The sequence below is a fragment of the Aquarana catesbeiana genome, linkage group LG03, assembly GCF_042186555.1.
Source record: "Aquarana catesbeiana isolate 2022-GZ linkage group LG03, ASM4218655v1, whole genome shotgun sequence".
Lineage (NCBI taxonomy): Eukaryota > Metazoa > Chordata > Amphibia > Anura > Ranidae > Aquarana > Aquarana catesbeiana.
Genome location: NC_133326.1, coordinates 598880945 through 598904329, shown reverse-complemented (window position 1 = coordinate 598904329; position 23385 = coordinate 598880945). Strand labels below are relative to the sequence as shown.

Sequence of the window (23385 nt, the reverse complement as noted above, 5' to 3'; positions counted from 1 at the left end):
GAATGCAGCCACCACATCTAATGATTGGTATACTGCAAGATATTATATTTGTGGTTTTGGATTTAATAAAAGACTGCAAGCAGGCAGGATATTATCGCAGAAGAGACATTAAATGTCTCTTCTGCAACAAAGTACACCCACAGTGCCTGCTTGCTCACAGTCTTCTGTGGCATGTAAACTGAGCTGTGCATGCACAGCTCAGCTTACAACACCAGCATAGCCCATGTGTGTTGGGATGACTGACTCCTGTGCATGCAAAGGAGTTGCGTCATCCCGCTCCAGCCAATTGAGATACCCAAAAACTGTCGCCTAGGGCGAAGATACCAGTACCAGCGAAGGTCTTGGTCTGTTATTGGGTAGGTAACTTTAATGGCTTTAGTTCCACTTTAACCACTTTCTGACTGCCCTATAGCAGTTTTACTGCTACAGGACAGGAGCATTTGCGCCCGCTACCCGGAAAAGCGAGATCATGTATATATACATAATCTGGCTCTTCTGGGTAGTGGGCACGAATGTGTGCCGCCACCAGCGGCTCGTTCCCGCTCTGATTATACACAGCAGGAGCCGATCAGGGGATACCATGAGCCCTGTGTCTGCCGACACCCGTCGACTGCTATTCTGTGTCTCTGCAGGATGATCAAAGGGTGCCGGCAGTCATCGAGTTTGCGGTACCCCCTGATTGGCTACCGGTGTGTATAATCAGATCGGGAACAAGCCACTGGTGGCGGCACGCATTCGTGCCCACTACCCAGAAGAGCCGGATTACGTATATATACGTGATGTGGCTCTTCCGGGTAGCGGGCGCAAATGCTCTTGCCCTGTAGAAATAAAACTGCTCCAGTTCTGACAGGAGGGGAAGCATGGATCCTGTGTCTCTGCAAAGCAGGGACATAAATCCATGTCTTCCCCTAGTAAAAGTACCTCCCACACTGTAGTAAAACACAGGCTAGGCACACAATTAACCCTTTGATTGCCCCTGATGTTAAAGAAGTTGTAAAGGCAGAAGGTTTTTTTTATCCTAATGCATTCTATGCATTAAGATAAAAAGCCTTCTGTGTGCAGCAGACTCCCCAGCACCCCCTAATACCCTAGCCCCATCTCTCTCCAGCAATGTCCATGAGTCCCTTGGCCGTCTGGGACTCTTCTGATTGGCTGAGACACAACAGTGGTCCCATTGGTTCCCACAGCTGTCAATCGAAGGCAGTTAGACAATCAGGAGAGAGAGGGGGCAGGGCTGAACGGCAGCTCAGTGTCTGAATGGACACACAGAGCTGCAGCTCGGCTCTGGGTGCCCCCATAGCAAGCTGCTTGCTGTGAGGGCACTCAAAAGGAAGGGAGGGGCCAGGAGCAGTGAAGAGGGACTCGAGAAAAGGAGGATCCAGGCTGCCCTGTGCAAATCTACTGCACAGAGGAGGCAAGTATAACATGTTTGTTATTTTCAAAAAAAGGAGACTTTACAAACACTTTAACCCCTTCCCAACCAGTGTCATTAGTACAGTGACAGTGCAGATTTTTTAGCACTAATCACTGTATTACTGTCAATGGTTCCCAAAAAGTGTCAGTTAGTGTCTGAACGTGCGCTGCAATATCGCAGTCCCACTATAGGTCGCTGATCACCATTAGTAGTAAAAAATAAATAAATAAATAAAAATATCCCATAGTTTGTAGATGTTATAACTTTTGCACAAACCAATCAATATCCGCTTATTGGGATTTACCCCCCAAAATTTGTAACAGAATACATATTGGCACGTATTTTTTTTAAATAAATTCGATTTTTTTTCATTTTTTTTATTGGATATGTTTTATAGCAGAAAGTAAAAATATTGTTTTTTTTTTTTCTTCAAAATTGTCTGTCTTTTTTTTTTTGTTTTGTTTAGACTGCAAAAAAAAATAAAAAAATAAAAAATGCAGAGGTGATCAAGTACCACCAAAAGAAAGCTCTATTTGTGGGAAAAAATAGGGCATCAATTTTAATTGGGTACAGTGGCGCACGATTGCATAATTGTCAGTCAAAGTGGAGTTCCACCCAAAAATTGAACTTCCGCTGTCCGGGTTCCTGCCCCCCTCTGGTGTCACATTTGGCACCTTTTAGTGGGGAGTGGGCAGCAGATACCTGTCTAATACAGGTATTTGCTCCCGTTTCTGACAAAAGATCGCCGCAGTATCCTCGATGATCTACGCCATGTCCGGCCCCTCCTCCATCCCCCCGCGCTGTCTTCTGGGAGACACAGGTCCCAGGAGGCAGAAGGGACCACTCAGAATGCGCAGCGTGACTCACGCATGTACAGTAGGGAACCAGGTTGTGAAGCCTCAAGGCTTCACTTCCCGATTCCTTTACTAGCAATGCCAGCGCCTCCACCCGGAGCTGAGGGACGGCTTTGGGTGAGGACATCGCGGGCATTACCTGTCCCTGCATTTCTGCGGCAGCTCCTGCACACCCGCAAGAGCCTCCCGATCTCCCGGGAATGATCGGTGCAGCTGGGAACAGCCTGTGATCACCAATCTCCTTTGTATCGATATTTAGCTGACAGCCGCTTCTCCTCTCTCCCTCCCGCGGCTGTCAGCTAAAAACTATACAGGGAGATCGGTGATCACAGCTGTCCCTCCTGCTGTGCACCGATCATTCCCAGCTGCTCTGTCTGCTCCTCCCCCGGCCCCCTCCATGTCCTTCCCCCCCCCCCCCCCCCCGTTCTCCTCTGGCCCCCTCCATGTCCTTCCTCCGCCCCCGCCCCCCACAGCTGGCTCCCTTCCTCTCCCGCCGGGCTGTGGGGGGGAACTAGTAATAGGACACAGTGAGCGAGATCGTCCTCAGTCACTTTGTCTGTCTCAAAGGGGAGATGTCAGGGGCCTGTTTAGACCCCTGACATCTCACCAAAGCCCCCCAAAAAATATATAAAAAAATATTGTAAAAAGATTCTAAAAAAATGAAAGAGTGTGAAAAAAATAAATAAAAAACTACTGACACTACTCTCCCCTGCCCTACCAACACTCTCCACTGCCCCAACCCCCTCCCCCCACAAAGTATTGTGGAAAAAAAATTAAAAACAAATTAAATTGTATAAAAAATCAATTAAAAATAAAAAAAAATACTGACACCATACACATACCACCCACCCCCTTCCCCAGAAGCACTACAAAAAAAATATTGAAAAAGCGATTTAAAAAATATTTTGCTGCGGAGGGTGGGGGCGTTTGCAGGAGCGAAGCGCCACCTCCCTGAAATGAGTTTCTGCAGGTTGGGATATCTGGGATAGAGACAGCAATAAAAAATTTGACAGAGGTTCCAACTTCCCCAACTTTATACAGAACAAAAAAAAAATTGCCTAAAGTTACACTTTATTCTATTGACCTCAGGCATTATACTGCAACACTGTTAATTTTTAATTTTCAATAAAGCTGTAGAAAAAAAAAACAGTATTTTTTTTCCATAGCCTGGAAGTAAATGTTAGGGACGCTGTTGTGGAAGAGTATGGCGGAAGTTGTTAATAAATGGCCCGGAAGTAGTATGGTGTGGCGAAGTTTTTATAAAATCACCCGGAAGTAAAAAAGTGCGGCGGAAGTTTCGTTTGCAGCGCGTTGTTCCTACCTGTGTGTGAAGTGCAGACCGGGGAAGGAACGGCAGCATGGCGGACGTTACCGCCCGTAGCTTGCAGTACGAGTACAAAGCGGTAAGTAGACATAGCATACTTGCTCATATACCAGTGTAAGCCGGGAGAGGTTAGACTGAGCAGTCGCAGTGGGCTCTCAGGGGTCCCATGGAGGGAGTACAGTGGGATGTCCTGTAGACCAGCCAATTTAGGCAGCTTTATCCCACAATTGATAACTTTTTCAGCACTCTTTGTGGTTGGCAGTCTATTACTGGGATCTCCAGGGCCATTGGCTCCTTGGCAGGTCTCTGGAAATCTGGCCCCTACATGTTACATTCTCCTTCAGTTTTTAATTAAAAACTGAATCTACTCGTTTTAGGGCTTGACAAATCGCAGGTCACTACGGTCACCAGAAAACCACGCCCCGCTGCCCGGGCACCTACCAGCCCATCAACTGGTGGTGTTCTGTTGAATAGTGCATCTCCTCGGATAATGCCTCAGACGACCTGTGCATGCGCAGTACCTAACGTAACTCCAGCTGATCTCCCAATCAGCTGGCGTGATGTCAACAGTGCGCATGCACGATTGTCGGAGGCGTTATCTGACTACATAGCTCCCAACTGTCCCTGAGTTCGAGGGTCCCTGATTTGGAGCAAAGATTCGCGGAGGGAGAATCTAATTATCACATTTTGCATTGCTCTTTGCGCATGTGTGAGACATCACTGCTCACGTCACAGGCGGAAGGCGATCTGCACTATTCAACAGAACACCGCGCTTTGCTGATCGTCAGAAAATGCATCTGAGGATCTGTGCATGCGCAGTGCTGACCTCACACCAGCTGATCACGAGATCAGCTGGTGTGACGTTACGTCCTGCACATGCGCAGATCTTCGGAGGCATTATCCAACGGTTTGCGGTATTCAACAGAACACCGTCACCGGGCGTGAGCAGCTCCCACTGCCTGAGCGGATAGCTCCTGCCTTGATGCCCTCACACCTCCTGTCATCAGGGGGTTCCAATCACACAGCATATCCTTTCCCTGTACAGGCTGGAAACCTCTATCGCTATACGGTCACATCATACTAGCTTTCCTCCGTGTGCGTGCTCCTGGATACTGACGTTATCGGAGAGCGCGTGCACATGAGGAACATAAAAGAAAGGTGTATGAGAGATTATATCGGGGGAGAAGGGGTATCTTGTGGTGTCATGTTGGGGAGCATACCCTGCGGTGTGAGTAGGTGCGGGGGATTTATTGTGTCACGGAGGGGGGTAGCCTGAGGTGTTAGGGGGGTGCAGAGTCATATCCTGTGGTGTCATGGGAGGGGGTGCTATCCGGTGTTGTGAGGCATGGAGGGGTATCCATAGGCATCACGGGGGGGGGGGGTATTCTGTGCTGTAATGTGATTTCGGGTAGTGTGTGTATGCGCAAAAGTGAATCATGTGGTGTCACTGAAGTGCAGAAGGCCATCCTGTGGTGTTAGTGCAGAGGGGGGTATCTTGTGTTAGCGGGGTGCAGAGAAGTGCCCTGTGCTTTCTGGGGGAAGGGGTATGTGTAGGCGTGTCCTGTGGTCTCACGGGGGTGCAGAGAGATATTCTAGAAGGGAAGTGAGCCTCACATCCCTAGAGCCCCAAAGGGACATGCATCCCCCGAAAACCACCCAGTGAGAAAGCCGTCCCATCCAGCAGCATGCCCAGCTCCAGTCCCCCTCCATGTGCAAATCCAAGATCTGCCACTTCCGCCACCGAAAACAAAGTCCTGCTAGTCAAAAAAACTGGCTTCTAACTCTTTTAGCTGGATTCAAAGTAAATTTGTCCATCTCTGTACTAGTTTGTGTAGTACGATTGTGATAAGCACGGCCAGCTCAACCCTATAGCTGATGAGAGGGGCTTCCTCATTGTGTTTAGGCGGATCTAAACCCCCCTATCCTTATCAGCCAAGAAAGCTGCCATCTTGGCCTCTGTTTGATCTTAAATTTTAATGGGGAGCAGTTATGAGGGGTTTTGTTCTGCATTGAGGGAGGATTACGCTACAGTAAGTATTCGCAGCATTTTGCCTAGGAAGATAACAGCATTGCCCTCGCCTCTCGCCTGGACCACCAAATGATCAGCTTATTGGAGCTCATGTGGCATTTGATGTATCGGGGTGTCAGAAACAAGAACTGTGGTAACAGATCCTATCAGGGCCTATTAACACCAGAAACTGTGCGCTTTTGCATGCACATTGGTGCAAGTTTGTGTTTTTTTTTTTTTTTTTTTTTTTTACATGTATTTGCGCTTAAAATTTTTTTTGAACTTGCATTTCCTTTGAGGTCACTACCTTCTTTCTTCTTTGGGCTTTTATGTGTGTCCTTGCAGTGTTTTTCTGTGCGTTTGTGGTGCGCTGTAATGGTGTTGACTATGCCCATAGGATAACCTAGGGTTTGTATTGTCTATGTAGTGGGAATAAGTTAAAAAATGCATTCCACTGCACCTGGTGTGAATGTGTCCTGAAGGTTCTTGTCAGGTCTCTGCAAGAGAAGAAATATTGTTCTCGCCTCCCCAGCAGCCCATGTGTCCTGCTTCACCCATGTTTCAGTGCTTCTGCCTCCGGCTGTGTTTTCAGCATTTGGAACTCTGGGGCTGTTACATATCTGTGTTCCCTGCCATGCATTTGTGGTGACTTTCTTAGACTTCTGGGTCAGTGCAGGACTCGGTAGTGATGTAGGATTGGGGGATGGAGCTGCAGCATGCAGTGGGTGGACGCAGACCTCCAATACTGCCGGAAGTGTTAAATGCTGAAGGCTCTGGCAGAGGATGCAGTGCTGAATTGGGGGGGAGGCCTTAATGTCGAGAGCCCGCATGTAGACGTACCTAAGGATAAACAGAGCAGGGAGCACGCTTCCTACACAGTTACCGGCGGCTAACAGAAAGCAAGTAGGGTTCGGGAGCTTTTCGATCATGTGACCACTGTGACAGCCAATCATGGCGGTCACATGATCAGAAACCCTGTCCCATCTCCCAGCTGACGCCAAGAGGTTAAAGCAAAATGTTTACCCAGCTTCAAGCCTCAGCCTCTTCTTTCAGTAGCACAGGGACAAGGAAACTGCAGGGCACCGTACATTGGGTGCATCCTGCAAAATGAGTTGTGGTGGGGGATGTGGGACAGCTGTGACCAGTAAAACAACACATTGCTGGTGTGATTGATCTCCTTAACAATAAAAGATGCGGACCACAGTTTACATGTAGCCTTTTATATATATATATATATATATATATATATATATATATAATAGGGGTGCAACGGATCAAAAAACTCACGGTTCGGATCGTTCCTTGGGTCAGGGAGTCAAGGATCGGATCATTTTCAGATCAACAACAAAAAAAAAATTAATTGAATTTACAAAAACCTGTGAAAATTCCACCACCACTGTAATATCCACGTCATCTACCCCCCCTGTGTAATATCCACGTCATCTTCCCTCCACTGTAATATCCACGTCATCTCCCCCCACTGTAATATCCACGTCATCTCCCCCCACTGTAATATCCACGTCATCTCCCCCCACTGTAATATCCACGTCATCTCCCCCCACTGTAATATCCACGTCATCTCCCCCCACTGTAATATCCACGTCATCTCCCCCCACTGTAATATCCACGTCATCTCCCCCCACTGTAATATCCACGTCATCTCCCCCCACTGTAATATCCACGTCATCTCCCCCCACTGTAATATCCACGTCATCTCCCCCCACTGTAATATCCACGTCATCTCCCCCCACTGTAATATCCACGTCATCTCCCCCCACTGTAATATCCACGTCATCTCCCCCCCACTGTAATATCCACGTCATCTCCCCCCCACTGTAATATCCACGTCATCTCCCCCCACTGTAATATCCACGTCATCTCCCCCCCACTGTAATATCCACGTCATCTCCCCCCCACTGTAATATCCACGTCATCTCCCCCCCACTGTAATATCCACGTCATCCCCCCCCACTGTAATATCCACGTCATCTCCCCCCACTGTAATATCCACGTCATCTCCCCCCACTGTAATATCCACGTCATCTCCCCCCACTGTAATATCCACGTCATCTCCCCCCCACTGTAATATCCACGTCATCTCCCCCCCACTGTAATATCCACGTCATCTCCCCCCCACTGTAATATCCACGTCATCTCCCCCCCACTGTAATATCCACGTCATCTCCCCCCACTGTAATATCCACGTCATCTCCCCCCCACTGTAATATCCACGTCATCTCCCCCCCACTGTAATATCCACGTCATCTCCCCCCCACTGTAATATCCACGTCATCTCCCCCCCACTGTAATATCCACGTCATCTCCCCCCCACTGTAATATCCACGTCATCTCCCCCCCACTGTAATATCCACGTCATCTCCCCCCACTGTAATATCCACGTCATCTCCCCCCACTGTAATATCCACGTCATCTCCCCCCACTGTAATATCCACGTCACCTCCCCCCACTGTAATATCCACGTCACCTCCCCCCACTGTAATATCCACGTCACCTCCCCCCACTGTAATATCCACGTCACCTCCCCCCACTGTAATATCCACGTCACCTCCCCCCACTGTAATATCCACGTCACCTCCCCCCACTGTAATATCCACGTCACCTCCCCCCACTGTAATATCCACGTCGCCTCCCCCCACTGTAATATCCACGTCGCCTCCCCCCACTGTAATATCCACGTCGCCTCCCCCACTGTAATATCCACGTCGCCTCCCCCCACTGTAATATCCACGTCGCCTCCCCCCCACTGTAATATCCACGTCACCTCCCCCCACTGTAATATCCACGTCACCTCCCCCCCACTGTAATATCCACGTCACCTCCCCCCACTGTAATATCCACGTCACCTCCCCCCACTGTAATATCCACGTCACCTCCCCCCCACTGTAATATCCACGTCACCTCCCCCCCACTGTAATATCCACGTCACCTCCCCCCCACTGTAATATCCACGTCACCTCCCCCCCACTGTAATATCCACGTCACCTCCCCCCCACTGTAATATCCACGTCACCTCCCCCCCACTGTAATATCCACGTCACCTCCCCCCCACTGTAATATCCACGTCACCTCCCCCCCACTGTAATATCCACGTCACCTCCCCCCCACTGTAATATCCACGTCACCTCCCCCCCACTGTAATATCCACGTCACCCCCCCCCACTGTAATATCCACGTCACCCCCCCCCACTGTAATATCCACGTCACCTCCCCCCCACTGTAATATCCACGTCACCTCCCCCCACTGTAATATCCACGACATCTCCCCCCACTGTAATATCCACGACATCTCCCCCCACTGTAATATCCACGACATCTGCACTCATTGTAATGGACATCTCCCCCACTAATATCCACACCACCCCCTATGTAATATCCACATCTCCCCTACAATTGGAGCTTGCTTGCTTGCAGTTGAGGCAGCTGATGATGACAGCGCGCTGCTCACCTAGGCCGCCGCCAGGTGTACCAAGATGGCCGAAGCTGCGGCCTTTCCTAAGGCCGAGCGCTCCGCGGATCTCGTGTGTGCCGATCTGAACAGGCTGAACCGTTCGGATCACGGATCGGTGACGATCCATTGCACCCCTAATTATATATATAGATAGATAGATATAGTCAGGTCCATAAATATTGGGACATCGACACAATTCTGATCTTTTTTGGCTCTATACACCACCACAATGGATTTGAAATGAAACGATCAAGATGTGCTTTAACAGCAGACTTTCAGCTTTAATTTGAGGGTATTTACATTCAAATCAGATGAACGGTGTAGGAATACAACAGTTTGTATATGTGCCTCCCACTTTTTAAGGGACCAAAAGTAATGGGACAATTGGCTGCTCAGCTGGTCCATGGCCAGGTGTGTGTTATTCCCTTTTCCCATTTACAAGGAGCAGATAAAAGGCCGAGAGTTCATTCCAAGTGTGCTATTTGCATTTGGAATCTGTTGCTGTCACCTCTCACTATCAGTGAAGCAAGCCATCATTATTCTGAAAAAACAAAACAAGCCCATCAGAGAGATAGCAAAAACATTAGGTGTGGCCAAATCAACTGTTTGGAACATCCTTAAAAAGAAAGAACGCACCGGTGAGCTCAGCAACACCAAAAGACCCAGAAGACCACGGAAAACAACTGTGGTGGATGACCAAAGAATTCTTTACCTGGTGAAGAAAACACCCTTCACAACAGTTGCTCATGATCCAAAGCGTACCACCTCATCAGTGAAGCATGGTGGTGGTAGTGTCATGGCGTGGGCATGTATGGCTGCCAATGGAACTGGTTCTCTTGTATTGATGATGTGACTGCTGACAAAAGCAGCAGGATGAATTCTGAAGTGTTTTGGGCAATATTATCTGCTCATATTCAGCAAAATGCTTCAGAACTCATTGGACGGCGCATTTACAGTGCAGATGGACAATGACCCGAAGCATACTGCAAAAGCAACCAAAGAGTTTTTTAAGGGAAAGAAGTGGAATGTTATGCAATGGCCAAGTCAATCACCTGACCTGAATCCGATTGAGCATGCATTTCACTTGCTGAAGACAAAACTGAAGGGAAAATGCCCCAAGAACAAGCAAGAACTGAAGACAGTTGCAGTAGAGGCCTGGCAGAGCATCACCAGGGATGAAACCCAGCCTCTGGTGATGTCTGTGCATTCCAGATTTCAGGCTGTAATTGACTGCAAAGGATTTACAACCAAGTATTAAAAAATAAAAGTTTGGATGATTGTTAATCTGTCCCATTACTTTTGGTCCCTTAAAGTGGGAAGCACATATACAAACTGTTGTAATTCCAACACCGTTCACCAGATTTGGATGTAAATACCCTCAAATTAAAGCTGAAAGTATGAAGTTAAAGCACATCTTGTTCGTTTTATTTCAAATCCATTGTGGTGGTGTATAGAGCCAAAAAGATTAGAATTGTGTTGATGTCCCAATATTTATAGACCTGACTGTATATATAAATTGGAAAAGTGGAAACCATATAGAAAAGCTGGCACAGTTGCTTAATTTTTTTTTCCACATAAAGCAGCCTTAAGGCCCCATTCACACCTGAGCATTTTGTAGCTTGAAGCCTGAAGCTACAAAATGCTGGAGGGGAAAAAAAAAAAAATCAACTATTTCTCTATGGAGATGGTTCACATCTCCACTCCAAAACGCCTGAAGCTCAAACAAGTTATGGATTTTTTTCTTTTAGGCAGATTTTGGGGTTGTTTTGCTTTTTACATTGGTGACCTTTTGACCTGTGCAAAATCGGGCGATTTTCTGCCTGAAAACGCTACGCTCAGGTGTGAGTGGGGCCTAAGGGTGCCATAGACATCAGAGGGTAGTCAGACATTCAGGCATGTTAGGGCAGCTGTTTAATAAACATGCACATGCTATTATGTGAGTACCTTGTTGTTGGACCTTCAATAAGAGCCAACTTCAAAGTCTCATAAGGGAATTCGCCCTGATAGTTTGAAGCTGTTGTTGAATAGCTTGTTAAAGTGGTTCTAAAGCAGGGTTCAATAAAGCCAAGGTTGCCATGGTGACCAGAACGTGTCATGGCACCTGGACTTCTGTCAGCCCACTCACTGCAACTTTCATTGCCTGATGCCCCAAAAATGCATCTGGGGGCTAGGCAGCCGATCATTCTCTCTATATCTCCAGCCAACACCCCCCCCCCCCAACTGGTGTCTGTAGTTTCCCTGGGAGTCTGATGTCTTGCTGTCAGATCCAGCGTGAGTTGAAGGGGGGGCGGTAGGGGGGAGAGAAAGAGAGGGAAGGTGTTTGGGGGTAGAGATAAGGGACGGGGAAAGGGAAACGTCAATCCAATAGCATGTAAGTAGTATGGCACCCGGGGATCAAAGGCAGAACTCAAAACACAGCCGTGTTCCAAGGATAAAAGCAGGTAAACTTGTTTGTGTAAAACGATGCTCAGTGGTCAGACGTGGCCATCAACAGGTCCCCTACAGCCGTTGGGCTAAAGAAACAGATGCAATGAGTACATACATTCTGTGCAGTTACGACGCAGCCTTAAATATTGGGCGTACGGGAGACTGCGTATCGGGGGACGGGATGAGAGCTGGAGGCATGGAGCAACGTGTTGCCCGCCGTCGGTTTCCGATATAGGTCTGTTGCTATTTGACTGGTGGGGTTTTTGATGATCTTTAAATCGAGAAAAGAGATACGATTATAATCATAAGTAAATGTAAAACGTAGGTTAAACTGATTAGTATTTAAACGTTTGATAAATTCGATTAGTGATGATTCTGTACCCGTCCAGATAACAAATAAATCGTCAATGAACCTGTACCAACATAGCACATTATTCTAAAACGATTGTAATAACTTATCCCCAAAAATTGCTCTATCCCATCCCCCCGCTTACTTTAATGCTTTCTTTGCATTAAGGTAAAAAACCTTCTGCACCAGGGGATCCCCCCATACCTACTTGATTCCACACTGTGTATGAGAGCAGCGTCTCTCTGCCCTTTCACTCCCACTGCTGTAATTTAAATTCTGTGACGGGAGTCAGGGCCGTGCCACACTGTCTGTCTATAGATGCAGACAGGGGCACCTCAAAATTGAGCTGCACAAGTTCCCCAATAGAAAAGCTGCTTTATATGGTGGTCACTCGCCAAAGAGGAGCAGCCCGGAGCTCCAGCAGGGAATCCCTGAAGAAGAGGATCGTGGCTGCTCTGTGCAAAACTGTTGCACAGAGCAGGTGAGTATAACATGTTTAATACGTTAAAAAAAAGAAAAAATTAAGCTTTACAATCACTTTAGTTCAAAAACTCCAATACTGTTACCTGATATTGGTGACCTTTGGTACCATGACAGCAAATGAAAGTGAATAGAAAATTTCACAGTCGTCAACAGGAGTGGAGGAGCTGTCTTCAAGTGTGGGCACTTATTCTAGGTAACCGCATCAAACGTGGGATTTTTTTCCTTGTTTTGGGGAAGTTTCCTGGGTTTTTTTTTTGTTTTGTTTTTTTTTTTCCCTGTCGTGGCTCTGGGACAAGAAATCGCACTGACTTTGAAATAGACATCGATAATAACTTGACAGAGGTTCTAACTCTTCCCATACTGCACAAAACTAACATAATTTTTGGGTGGAGTTGCCCTATAAAAAAGAAAAAAAAACACCAATTAAATAGAAAATGCAATAACTTTGCAAAACACATATAGCAATGTCAAGCTATAATATGAATGAGAGCGTTACATGTGCAATATGGGGGGATACATTTGAGCCATATATAGGAATATACCCTGGCGTATAAGTATTGTATTTTTCTACTGAAGTCATCTTTTTATTCATTTTTATTTTTTATTTCTACACAGAACTCCAACCTTGTACTTCAAGCAGATCGTTCTTTGATAGACCGAACCCGTCGTGATGAGCCCACTGGAGAGGTGTTATCATTGGTGGGGAAGTTGGAGGGGTCCCGTATGGGTGACAAGGCTCAAAAGACCAAACCACAAATGCAGGAAGAAAGGCGGGCTAAGTGAGTGCTTTAACCACTGCCTTTTAAAATTAATATTTGTGTAGACCTACTGAGCTGGTAAAGTGTTAGTTCAGGGATGTACAAAACAATGCAAAATTTAGGAGGAAGTCAGTAAGGGCCAACAAGAAAAAAAAAATTGCGATAAGGTTAGCTAGAGTTCTTTCCCTAAACCATGATTTGTTTCTCATCTTTTCAATTTTGCAAGTATTGTTGCAATAGAATTTGTAAATAACAAGTTTTCTGCTGTTAGTAAACTGTACATGCCATTATAATTTGCTGCTCTTGTCATACTGTTTTGAGAACTTTGAAACGAGTAATGACTCAAAGGACAGGTTGTAAGAAAGCATTCCTCTAATTTGCAAAGCCTGAAAAAGTAAATTGTATGAGCATTACACACACGGAGAGCAGACAAGTCACTATTCCAAATGCTGCCATCTCTTTCAGGAGGAGAAAACGAGATGAAGACAGACATGACATAAACAAAATGAAGGGATTCACCCTTCTATCAGAAGGCATTGATGAAATGGTGGGAATTATCTACAAACCCAAAACCAAAGAGACCCGTGAGACATATGAAGTCCTACTCAGTTTCATCCAGGCTGCTTTAGGAGATCAGGTACATTTCTGGCTTTATCGGTTACTGGCTCAGGCAGTGGTGTTTTATTTTTCTGTGTTGAAACAATCCAAATTTTACTGGCTTACAGCTTGCTAGATAGAAATTTCCTTCTTGGACAAGCTTTCTGTGTACCTTCTGCAGTGTCACGATTACACTTTCTTTAGGGGGATAAAATGTAATATAAAACATAACATACACATAAAGTTACTTCTGGTGTGAAGAGCCATTCAGGATCTCTGAATATCATAAGATAATACCATGAAAGCACATGAAAAATATTAGCTTTGCTACTATTCAGTGGGGGTACATTTGACCAATATGGTTATAAAAGTGGATTCCAAAAAATTGTCCACATGTAGGCTGTTGTCACTCTGCTTGTTAACAGCAATCTGCAATCTACTCCTCCCTCCCCCCTTTAGGGTGCCAAATATGAGACCGGAGGGGAGGAGGAATCTGATCAGCGGAAGTTCCATTTCTGGGTGGAACTCCGCTTTAACTCAGGTGAACATTTATTGGCAGTGGATGATAAGAACTCTGGGTACTAGTGTCTTTTTCTATTGTTCTCCTTAGCCAGTTTAAACTTAAGTTAATGCGCTAGAGCACATTTACATAGCCATGCATGCTGAGCTGTAGGCTGCACAATTCCATCTTGGTAAAGACTGTTTTTCATTATTTAAAGTGCAAATAAATCATGTTTTTTCATTTTTGAGAAAGGAAGGGTTATAACCCTTCCTATCTGTTTTGTTTGGTTATCTGTGTCCCATAGGGACGATTTCCCTTCACTGCCTGATCCATAGTCAAAACAGAAAATGAGAGAATCCCTTCAAAGTAAGGTAATCCCAGGGTGTCACCAGAACTAGTGTCCCCATTGGAAGATTTCTCTTCTATTACTGTTCAAGTGTCAACCCAAAATGTGGTATTTTCTTTTACTTTCACTTTCAATGATAATGGCAAACAGGACAAATGGGGAGGGTGAATCTCCCTAATGGGGACACAGACGGCAATAAAAATTGGCAGGCGTTTTAATCCCTCTACATTATCGAAAACTTAAAAATAAGTTTTGGCTTTACTCACACTTTAAATCCGTTTTGACCAGAAGCAGTGTGTTTGTCACACATGAGGTGTGGCAGTAATGTGTGAGAGGTTGTAGTGATATGAGCTAGAAAATCAGAAGACATCTGTGTAGGTATTTATTTACATATCTCTGTCTTTCCAGCCCCGAGATATCCTGTGTGGTGCAGCAGATGAGGTTTTGGCTGTGCTAAAAAATGACAAACTGCGAGATAAAGAGAGGAGACGAGAAACAGAACAACTCCTGGGACAGACAGATGACACACGTTACCATGTGCTGGTCAACTTGGGCAAGAAGATTACAGATTACGGAGGGGACAAAGAAATTCAAAATATGGGTGTGTATAGTTTTTATTGCAATAAAATGCATAGATAATGAGTTCACACTTGAAACGCAGAAATAACTAAATAAGTAGAACTGCGCTTGCCTACGTAAGGCAAGGTAAGGTGCAGAGATGAGAGTTTTTCTGCATGCCTTCTGCAAGGGCACAAAAAAAAATAATTGTTCTCTATGTACCCCTTTTCACACCACAACACTGGTATCGTGTGGATTTTTTCTGTGCAGGAATCTGCAACGTGTATGCAGATTTTTGTGCGGGAAAAAAACTGACATGACATCAACATTGGTGTAAATAGGGTACATAAATGACATGCATAAAAACTGATGTAAACTTGATGTCTGCGCGGTTTTCCTATCAGTTCCCATCCGTTTCCATGCACGTATAGTGTGAGCGAGCCCTAAGATAAATGCTGAGAGAAACCATGTGACTGATTCTGGTTACAGACGGACAGCTTACTGAATTATGTGCTACCACAGGACATAGAAATGGATGTATGCAGGTAATGATTAATTACCTTAGAGAATAGCAGAAGCGCTCAGGGTGCTGTGTTTTTCAGCTTTGCAGCAGATTTCTCCAGGATGGACACACAGTTTTTAAAGGCTACCAGAGAGTGCCCTGATGAACGGTCTATAATTTTTATTTTCGGTCGTTCATTGAAGGACAGCTTAATTTCTCACAGATGGGTTTGATGCTGAACATTAGTGCAACTTAAACAAAATGCATGCCTAAGGGACAGCCCTCTGGTGGTGGGCAAACCCTCCATCTGCAACCCAGGATTCAGTTAGTTGCCAGCACTATAAGGGCGACAACGAAACAAGACTGGGCAGGTGCTGTGTCCTTTAATGAACTGAAATGAGGATTTTACGGTGAGTACAAAAATCCAGTTTTCCAAAACGTCTTTCAGGACAGCACCCGGAGAGATCATGGCTCCTCCTCCCACAGGAAACACCTCATCAATTAAGTCTTTAAATTGATGAGGTGTTTCCTGTGGGAGGAGGAGCCATGATCTCTCCGGGTGCTGTCCTGAAAGCCTATTGGAAAACAAGTTACCGGGAAGTCTAACTTGCAATTTTCTCTATCGTTCATTGAAGAACACAGCTTAATTTCTCTTGGATAGGACATCCCAAAGCAGTGCCAGAAAAACAGAAGGGGTGGGCCCACAATCAAACAGAACTAGGAACCAACCCCTAGGTGTAATTCAAGAGCAGAGGCAGCGTTATCAGCCTTATATAATTTGCTAAACGTGTGAATTGACAACCAAGTGGCCACCTTGCAAACCTTAACAACAGAAGCAGAGTGATGAAAGGCCAAGGATCTGCTTAGCACCCTGGTAGAATGCGCAGTAGTTGGAAATGGAGCCTTGCGGGGGCCGCAAGAGCATAGGCCTGATTTCACTGTTGTATGAATCCATTTTGAAATGGTGGAAAACGAGGAAGTTTGACCTGTTACTTGAAAAATGTCCCCATCTATGTTTTATGTCTCTCTGAAGTAGAAACATTTTACCCATCCCTCCCCTTACCTAGCCTTAAAGTCAATGCCAGGCTTTTCTATGAAAGTCCCAGCAACTTAAATGTTAGTAAAGAAATCAGTATTAAGTATTGGTATAATTTTTAAAAAGAGACTGCAAAAGTGCAGGTTGTTAAGAAAAAAAAAAAACCCCAAAAAAACCTGCAGTAATGCTCTTTATGGTACTGTAAGGTGCTTGCTCCTGGTTTACTTGTGTGATCTGCCTCTCTCCCAAAAAATCAATGCAAATACAGGCTTTATGAAGTCGGTGCTAGCAAATGGCTAGGCATGCCCCATTCTCAAGTGAAAATGTTTGAGCCCTAATGTTTGGCTGTTTAGGTATAGTGGACAGGCCCTGCTAGATACCTAGCAGGGCCTGTGGTAATGTGCGGAGCATGTGCATGCCTCATATCGTGAAGTTTAGGTTCGCTATGGAGCTCCTATGTTTGGCCTCTGCATTTAGCTTTGTCAAGTTAACAGAAACACTATGCTACTTTATAGCATCAGTCTTGGTTGGAAAAATCGATAAGTTATAAGTTGTTCGTAATGCGTAGCACCAGCAACAGGAATGCATCACCTGGATGCAAAATAAAATTCTTCCTTTATTAAAGTGGTAGTAAACTCTGCTTTTTAACTTGTACCTACAGGTAATCCAGTAATAAGACTTACCTGAAGGTACAAACAATAACAAAACTGACATTGCTACTACCCTGTGTTACTTAAGTGAAGTAAAATCTCATACCAGTGCCCTGCTCTATGCCTCTGCAAACCATTTAAAAAAGGAGTAATTGAAAGAGCCGGCAACTCGAACAGCCAGAGCCCTCTAACTCGGAAGGAATACCGGGTGAAAATGGAATTTAAACGTCATGTTTTTACTATATATAAAAATATATTTTTACAGCAGAGGCCCTTAAGAATAAATTAGTGTTTGTTACAAATTTCTATGTCACAGTATTTGCACAGCTGTATTTAAAACACACTTTTTTTTTTTTTTTTTTTTAAATACCCTTTTTTGAATTTTAATGCAAAAAAACAATACGTAACCCAGTTTTTTGGTAAAATATGATGTTATGCCTAGTGAATAGATACCAAACATGCCACACTTTAAAAGTGTGCAACGGCAACAAACAATGTACATTTTGCTATCCATGGACAACGCTTTAAAAGCTTTTACAGGTTCCCACTTTAGATTTACGGAGGTCTGGTGCTAGAATTACTGACAAAAATCTGATAGTCGTGGTGATACTTCACATGTTCAAAACCATTGATGTGTGCACGGGATGGACACATGCGCTCACCTTTGTGCACAAGCACAGGGAACGGGTGCTTTTAAAAATGTTTTTTTATTTTGAGGCTCGGTTTACACACATGCAAGGCGGGAACCAGCGCGATTCCTGTGCGGGAAAAAAAGGGTAAAAAAAAGTCAAACACCAGCTTTGCACAAAAACCAAAGGTAGTTTGTGCTTCAATTTAAATGCATTGTGGCCAACTGTTCTGTCGAGGCACAGCAATAAAAAGTTGAAACTGAAATTTCCTACTTGAAAATGTTTCATCGTGTTTTCTTACAGATGAGAATATAGATGAAACCTATGGAGTCAATGTGCAGTTTGAGTCTGATGAAGAGGTGAGCGATATAGAAATTTCCAAGTTCTTTTTCCTCTTGATATGTAGTGTGGGTGCTATTTAATTCTCTTGCTCTGTAGGTTGGCGATGAAGATGTGTATGGAGAGGTGAGGGATGATGCTTCCGATGAAGATGCAGATGGAGATGAAGCTGTTGTGCATGGGACACTCTCAGCCAATGTAAGTGGACACAAATACTGTATAATGTTTTAGAATTGGGGCACTATGTTTTGTGATCTCATTTAGTTTTTTTCCACAGCTTGTGTCATCTGGAGAGCTTATGAGTACTAAAAAAAAGGATCTTCACCCACGTGATATTGATGCTTTCTGGTTGCAAAGGCAGCTTAGCAGATTTTATGATGATGCCATTGTATCTCAGAAGAAGGCTGATGAAGTTCTGGAAATTTTAAAAGTATGTAACCTTTGAAACGAACTTATATTTTAATATAAGACATAATGCTGTGTAGGAGGGTAGACCGATTTAACCACTTGCCTACCAGGCCAATTCTGACATTTCTCTCGTATATGTAAAAATCATAATTTTTTTTGCTAGAAAATTACATAGAACCCCCAAATATTATATATGTTTTTTTAGCAAAGACCCTAGAGATTACAATGGCGGTCATTGCAAATTTTTATCTTGCACGGTATTTGCGCAGCAATTTTTCGAATGCCTTTTTTTTGGGGAAAAAAAAAAACAGCTTTGTGCTTTAAAAAAAACAAAACAGTAAAGTTAGCCCAATGTTTTTGCATAATGTGAGATGAAGTTACGCCGAGTAAATAGATACCTAACATGTTACGCTTCAAAATTGCACACACTCGTGGAATGGCACCAAAGTTCGCTACTTAAAAATCCCCTTAGGCGACGCTTTAAAAATTTTTTACTGGTTACAGAGGAGGTCTAGGACCAAAATTATTGCTCTCGCTCTAACCTTCGTGGTGATATCTCACATGTGTGGTTTGAACACCGTTTTCATATGTGGGCGGGACTTACGTATGCGTTCGCTTCTGCGTGCTAGCTCACGGGGACAGGGGCGCTTTAGATTTTTTTTTTTTTTTTGTTAATTTTACCTTATTTATTTTAGCTTGACTCTTTTTTTTTTTTTTTTTCCCCCAATTTTTTTTTTGGATCACTTTTATTTCCATTACAGGGAATGTAATAGGAATAAGTATGACAGGTGCACTTTACAGTGAGATATGGGGTCAATGAGACCCCATATCTCACCTCTAGGCTGGGAAGCCTGAAATAAAAAAAAAAAAAAAAAAACAAAAAAAAAGATCACCGCTTCCCAGCCGATGCTGCACCATTTTTTTTAAATACAGAGGCTGGGCGTGACGTCATAACATCGCGCCTGGCCACTGAACAATCATAGAGACTCCATCTGGTCCGCCAGAAATCTCTATGCTCAACATCTGGGGCTGGCGGATCCTGTGTCCGACTCACCGATTGCAGCGGTTAGTCGGTAGAAGCACCGGAGGGCGGCGTGGGGGGGGGGGGGGGGGGGGGGAGACGACACGGACACACACGTCACATCTCGCCTCCCGTAAGAACGATCAAGCGGCGGAACAGCCACTATGATTATTCTTATGGTGCACAGATTCGCCGGCTCAGAAAGAAGATATCTGAATGATGCCTGTAGCTACAGGCATCACTCAGACATCCTCGCTCAAAGCCAAGGACGTCCTTTCGCGTACGGTGGGCGGGAAGCGGTTAAAGCCATATTTGGCTGACAGGACTGTGCCATAAACATGACACATCCATATTACACTAAACCTTCACTAACTTTGCTGGTTTCCATGTTCTCTATAACAGATGATATGACTGACTTCATCATTCAGAACATCTGTAGAAGAGTTGCATCCCACAACCAAAACTTGAAATTAGCAAATTTTCAGCAAACTAAAATGTATTTTTTTTTTTTTCCATTTCTTTTAAGACTGCAGGAGATGACCGTGAATGTGAAAATCAGTTGGTCTTGCTGCTGGGGTTTAACACTTTTGACTTCATTAAAATTTTGAGGCAGCATCGTATGATGAGTGAGTACTTCTTATGAAAAGCTATATTGTCTCTGATAAATTTTAAATGTAAGGTCTTGTATTTTAACTTCACTCTTTTTACATTATTATTATTATTATACATGATTTATATAGCGCCAACAGTTTACGCAGCGCTTTACAATATAGAGGGAGCACAGCACTATTGCAGTACAGTTCAATACAGAAGGGCAGGAGGGTCCTGCTCATAGAGCTTACATTCTAAAGGGAAGGGGTGGTGGTACAAAAGGTAATATATGCAAGGAATGTAAATAAAATAAAAGCGCTTGCGCTAGAGAATTTATAATAACAAAAAAAAATATATATATATATATAAAAAAATATAATAAATAAAAATCAGTGTATAGAAAAATATATATAATCAAAAAATGTAACCTAATATACCCAAGACAGTAATTAATAACTATCAATCTGTGATAAATTATTTAGTGATGAAAGTGCAACGTCCATGGAATATTAGAAATCCAAGTGCAAACTCAGGTTTGAAAGAGTATTCACTCTTTCAATAAAGTTATAAATAAGTTCATAAATAATAAATACAAAGTGCACAAATACAGTGTCCATCAACAGTGATATCCATCATGCTCATCCAAGAAGTGTAAGAAAATACAACATGCTTCAGTGTTCTCCGGTGACCCCCAAAAGCATATGCGCTCACCTCAGAGCGTGTGACACAGTACCCAAACTATGTCAAAACACGCTTGGGAGCCACTCCTGGGCTCTAAAGATATGCAGGTGTTGACTTCCAACTTGCTCAATTAATAGCATTCAGATTCATAAATAAGAGAAGAAACTCCATAGTGTAACATTGTAAAGGAATTTATTCTAAAGACAAACATTCCCTTCCTAGGGGTACTCACATTGTGTGGGTGCGTGAGTGCACCATCCTATTCAGGGCTTTGCATAAGAGAAACAGATCGCTGGTATGGCGTGCGGTATGGTGTACTCGTCTCGCCTCTTCCTCCGTGCTGACAGCTCTGTCCTGGCCCCTCTCCTACGCGTGTTCGGCACAGGGATCATGTGCCTTCATGATTCAAAAAGTGATGGCTGGTAGGGGGGACTTCTTCCTGTACTGCTGTCACACAGAGGCAGCGGATCGCCGAGCAGGAACATATTACATGTTCCCGAAGGTGAACTTATCTTTTCTTTTTTCTTTTCCCCAACAATACATTTTTATTGGTTTTAAAGGGTAAGAATACGTCATTTGTATTAATGCAACTCAATACCAACAGAAGAAGTTGTGTGCCTAGTCTGAAATACAGACAATACAAATGGAAGGGAAAAGGGAAGATAAACAATGGGATAGACATCTACTGTAAAAACAAAGTGGGCAACAACTAAATAAGGAGAGCATCTCGGATCAAACATAAATATCTTTAACCCACAATTTCCATGCCTGTTGAAATCTAGATAAGGTGTTTGTTTTAATGGTGAGGGACCTTTCAAAGGTGTAGTGAAGATTAACCATGTCTATAAGTCCTTTCACCACATTCTGGTTATTAGGGATTTAGCTGCTAAAAGCACATTGAGTGTAACTGCAGTATTGGGTAGGGAAGTTTTCTATACCCAAATTAAGTAGAGCAAGGGGTGGATCTGGGGCAGTCAACATGCCTGTGGTTTTGGAGATTAATTGAAATGTCTGTTGCCAAAAACTAGTCAGACTCTTGCAGGTCCACAGAATATGATCACCTACCTGACCACGACCTCTCGAACAGAGAAAAGAGTCGTTGGGGGGAAAATCTGGCGAGTCTGTAGGGAGTTAAAGCGGAGTTCCTTCCTGGGTGAAAAAAAAAATACGCAGGATTTTTCCTGTTCTCATAATTGCTTGATTAAATTGAACGGGGTATCTTATTTACTAAGCTCAATGAACAATCCCTTTTATTAAATAAACAGTCACCTTTCCTTTTGTACTGCTTGGGCAGTACAAAACAATGCTGGTGATCACACGTTTTCACCAAAATCTTAATACGCCCTTTTACCCCCAGTAGTCATTCCTGTTAGCGACCCCCCCCTTATAAATGTTTTTAGGGAAAAAAGCTTGACCAAGTTTGATCGTCTGAGATTTATTTTTTCCAAGAAAAGAAATTACCTAAAGTATCTCATTAGATTCTATCACTTTTCTGCTGTACCTTAAAAAAAAAAAAAATAAGCAATTGACTGGTTGCTAACGGATCACTTTTTAAATGATTAAATCTTTTGTTCCCTATTTTTTTTTACAGTTCTGTACTGTACACTCCTGGCCAGTGCTCAAAGTGAAGCAGAAAAAGAGAGGATTATAAATAAAATGGAGGCAGACTCAGAGCTGTCCAAATATCTGTATCAGCTGCAGGAGACTGAAAAGGAGGATCTGATTCGGGTAAGAGGTGGTCACTCTTGGAAGGCTCTAGCATGAACATTTTTCTTTGTGTCAGTGTTCTTTATTGTATGTTTTTACCTGCAGGAGGAACGCACACGTCGTGAGAGGGTGAGACAGTCGCGTGTTGACACTGATTTGGAAAGTATGGAGTTGGAGCAAGATGTAAGCAAACTTCAGCAATTTCCTAACACTAGGTTATGTCTCATGAACTGGTCTATGATGTTTTTTACTTAACTAGTGTTTACTTCTCACAGAACTTCACTCCTCGCCAAGTTTTGGATTTGGAAGATTTGGTCTTTGCTCAAGGTAGTCATTTCATGGCCAACAAGCGCTGTCAGCTGCCAGATGGCTCATTCAGGCGTCAAAGGAAAGGTTATGAGGAAGTTCATGTACCTGCCCTCAAACCAAAACCGTTTGCTTCTGATGAGGTTAGTGAAAAGATCCATTAATACCATACAGTATTATTCTTAGTGTTCATCTAGATACATCCTCTATTTTTTTTTTTTTTTTGTCTTCCCTCAGCAACTAGTGCCTGTTGAGAAACTTCCAAAATATGCCCAGGCTGGATTTGATGGGTTTAAGACTTTAAACAGAATACAGAGCAAACTCTTTAAAGCTGCAATGGAAACCGATGAAAATCTGCTTCTCTGTGCCCCTACCGTAAGTTACTTACCTGCCCTCTAGAGGTGACATTACACTAGGCATGTGTCT

The 23385-nt window shown here is 44.0% G+C and overlaps 1 protein-coding gene across 1 annotated transcript in view; it reads left to right on the top strand.

Annotated features, from left to right (window-relative positions):
• The first annotated feature begins 3514 nt into the window (after nucleotides 1–3514).
• Nucleotides 3515–23385, top strand: part of SNRNP200 (small nuclear ribonucleoprotein U5 subunit 200) — an 82960-nt gene continuing 63089 nt past the window's right edge. The window contains exons 1-12 of the mRNA XM_073622059.1: nucleotides 3515–3671; nucleotides 12944–13107; nucleotides 13552–13723; nucleotides 14940–15132; nucleotides 18210–18265; nucleotides 18345–18443; nucleotides 18523–18675; nucleotides 20201–20300; nucleotides 22538–22674; nucleotides 22759–22836; nucleotides 22929–23102; nucleotides 23197–23334. Of these exons, the coding sequence (XP_073478160.1) occupies nucleotides 3627–3671; nucleotides 12944–13107; nucleotides 13552–13723; nucleotides 14940–15132; nucleotides 18210–18265; nucleotides 18345–18443; nucleotides 18523–18675; nucleotides 20201–20300; nucleotides 22538–22674; nucleotides 22759–22836; nucleotides 22929–23102; nucleotides 23197–23334 (1509 nt within the window). The 5' untranslated portion in view covers nucleotides 3515–3626. The remainder of the gene's footprint in view (nucleotides 3672–12943; nucleotides 13108–13551; nucleotides 13724–14939; nucleotides 15133–18209; nucleotides 18266–18344; nucleotides 18444–18522; nucleotides 18676–20200; nucleotides 20301–22537; nucleotides 22675–22758; nucleotides 22837–22928; nucleotides 23103–23196; nucleotides 23335–23385) is intronic.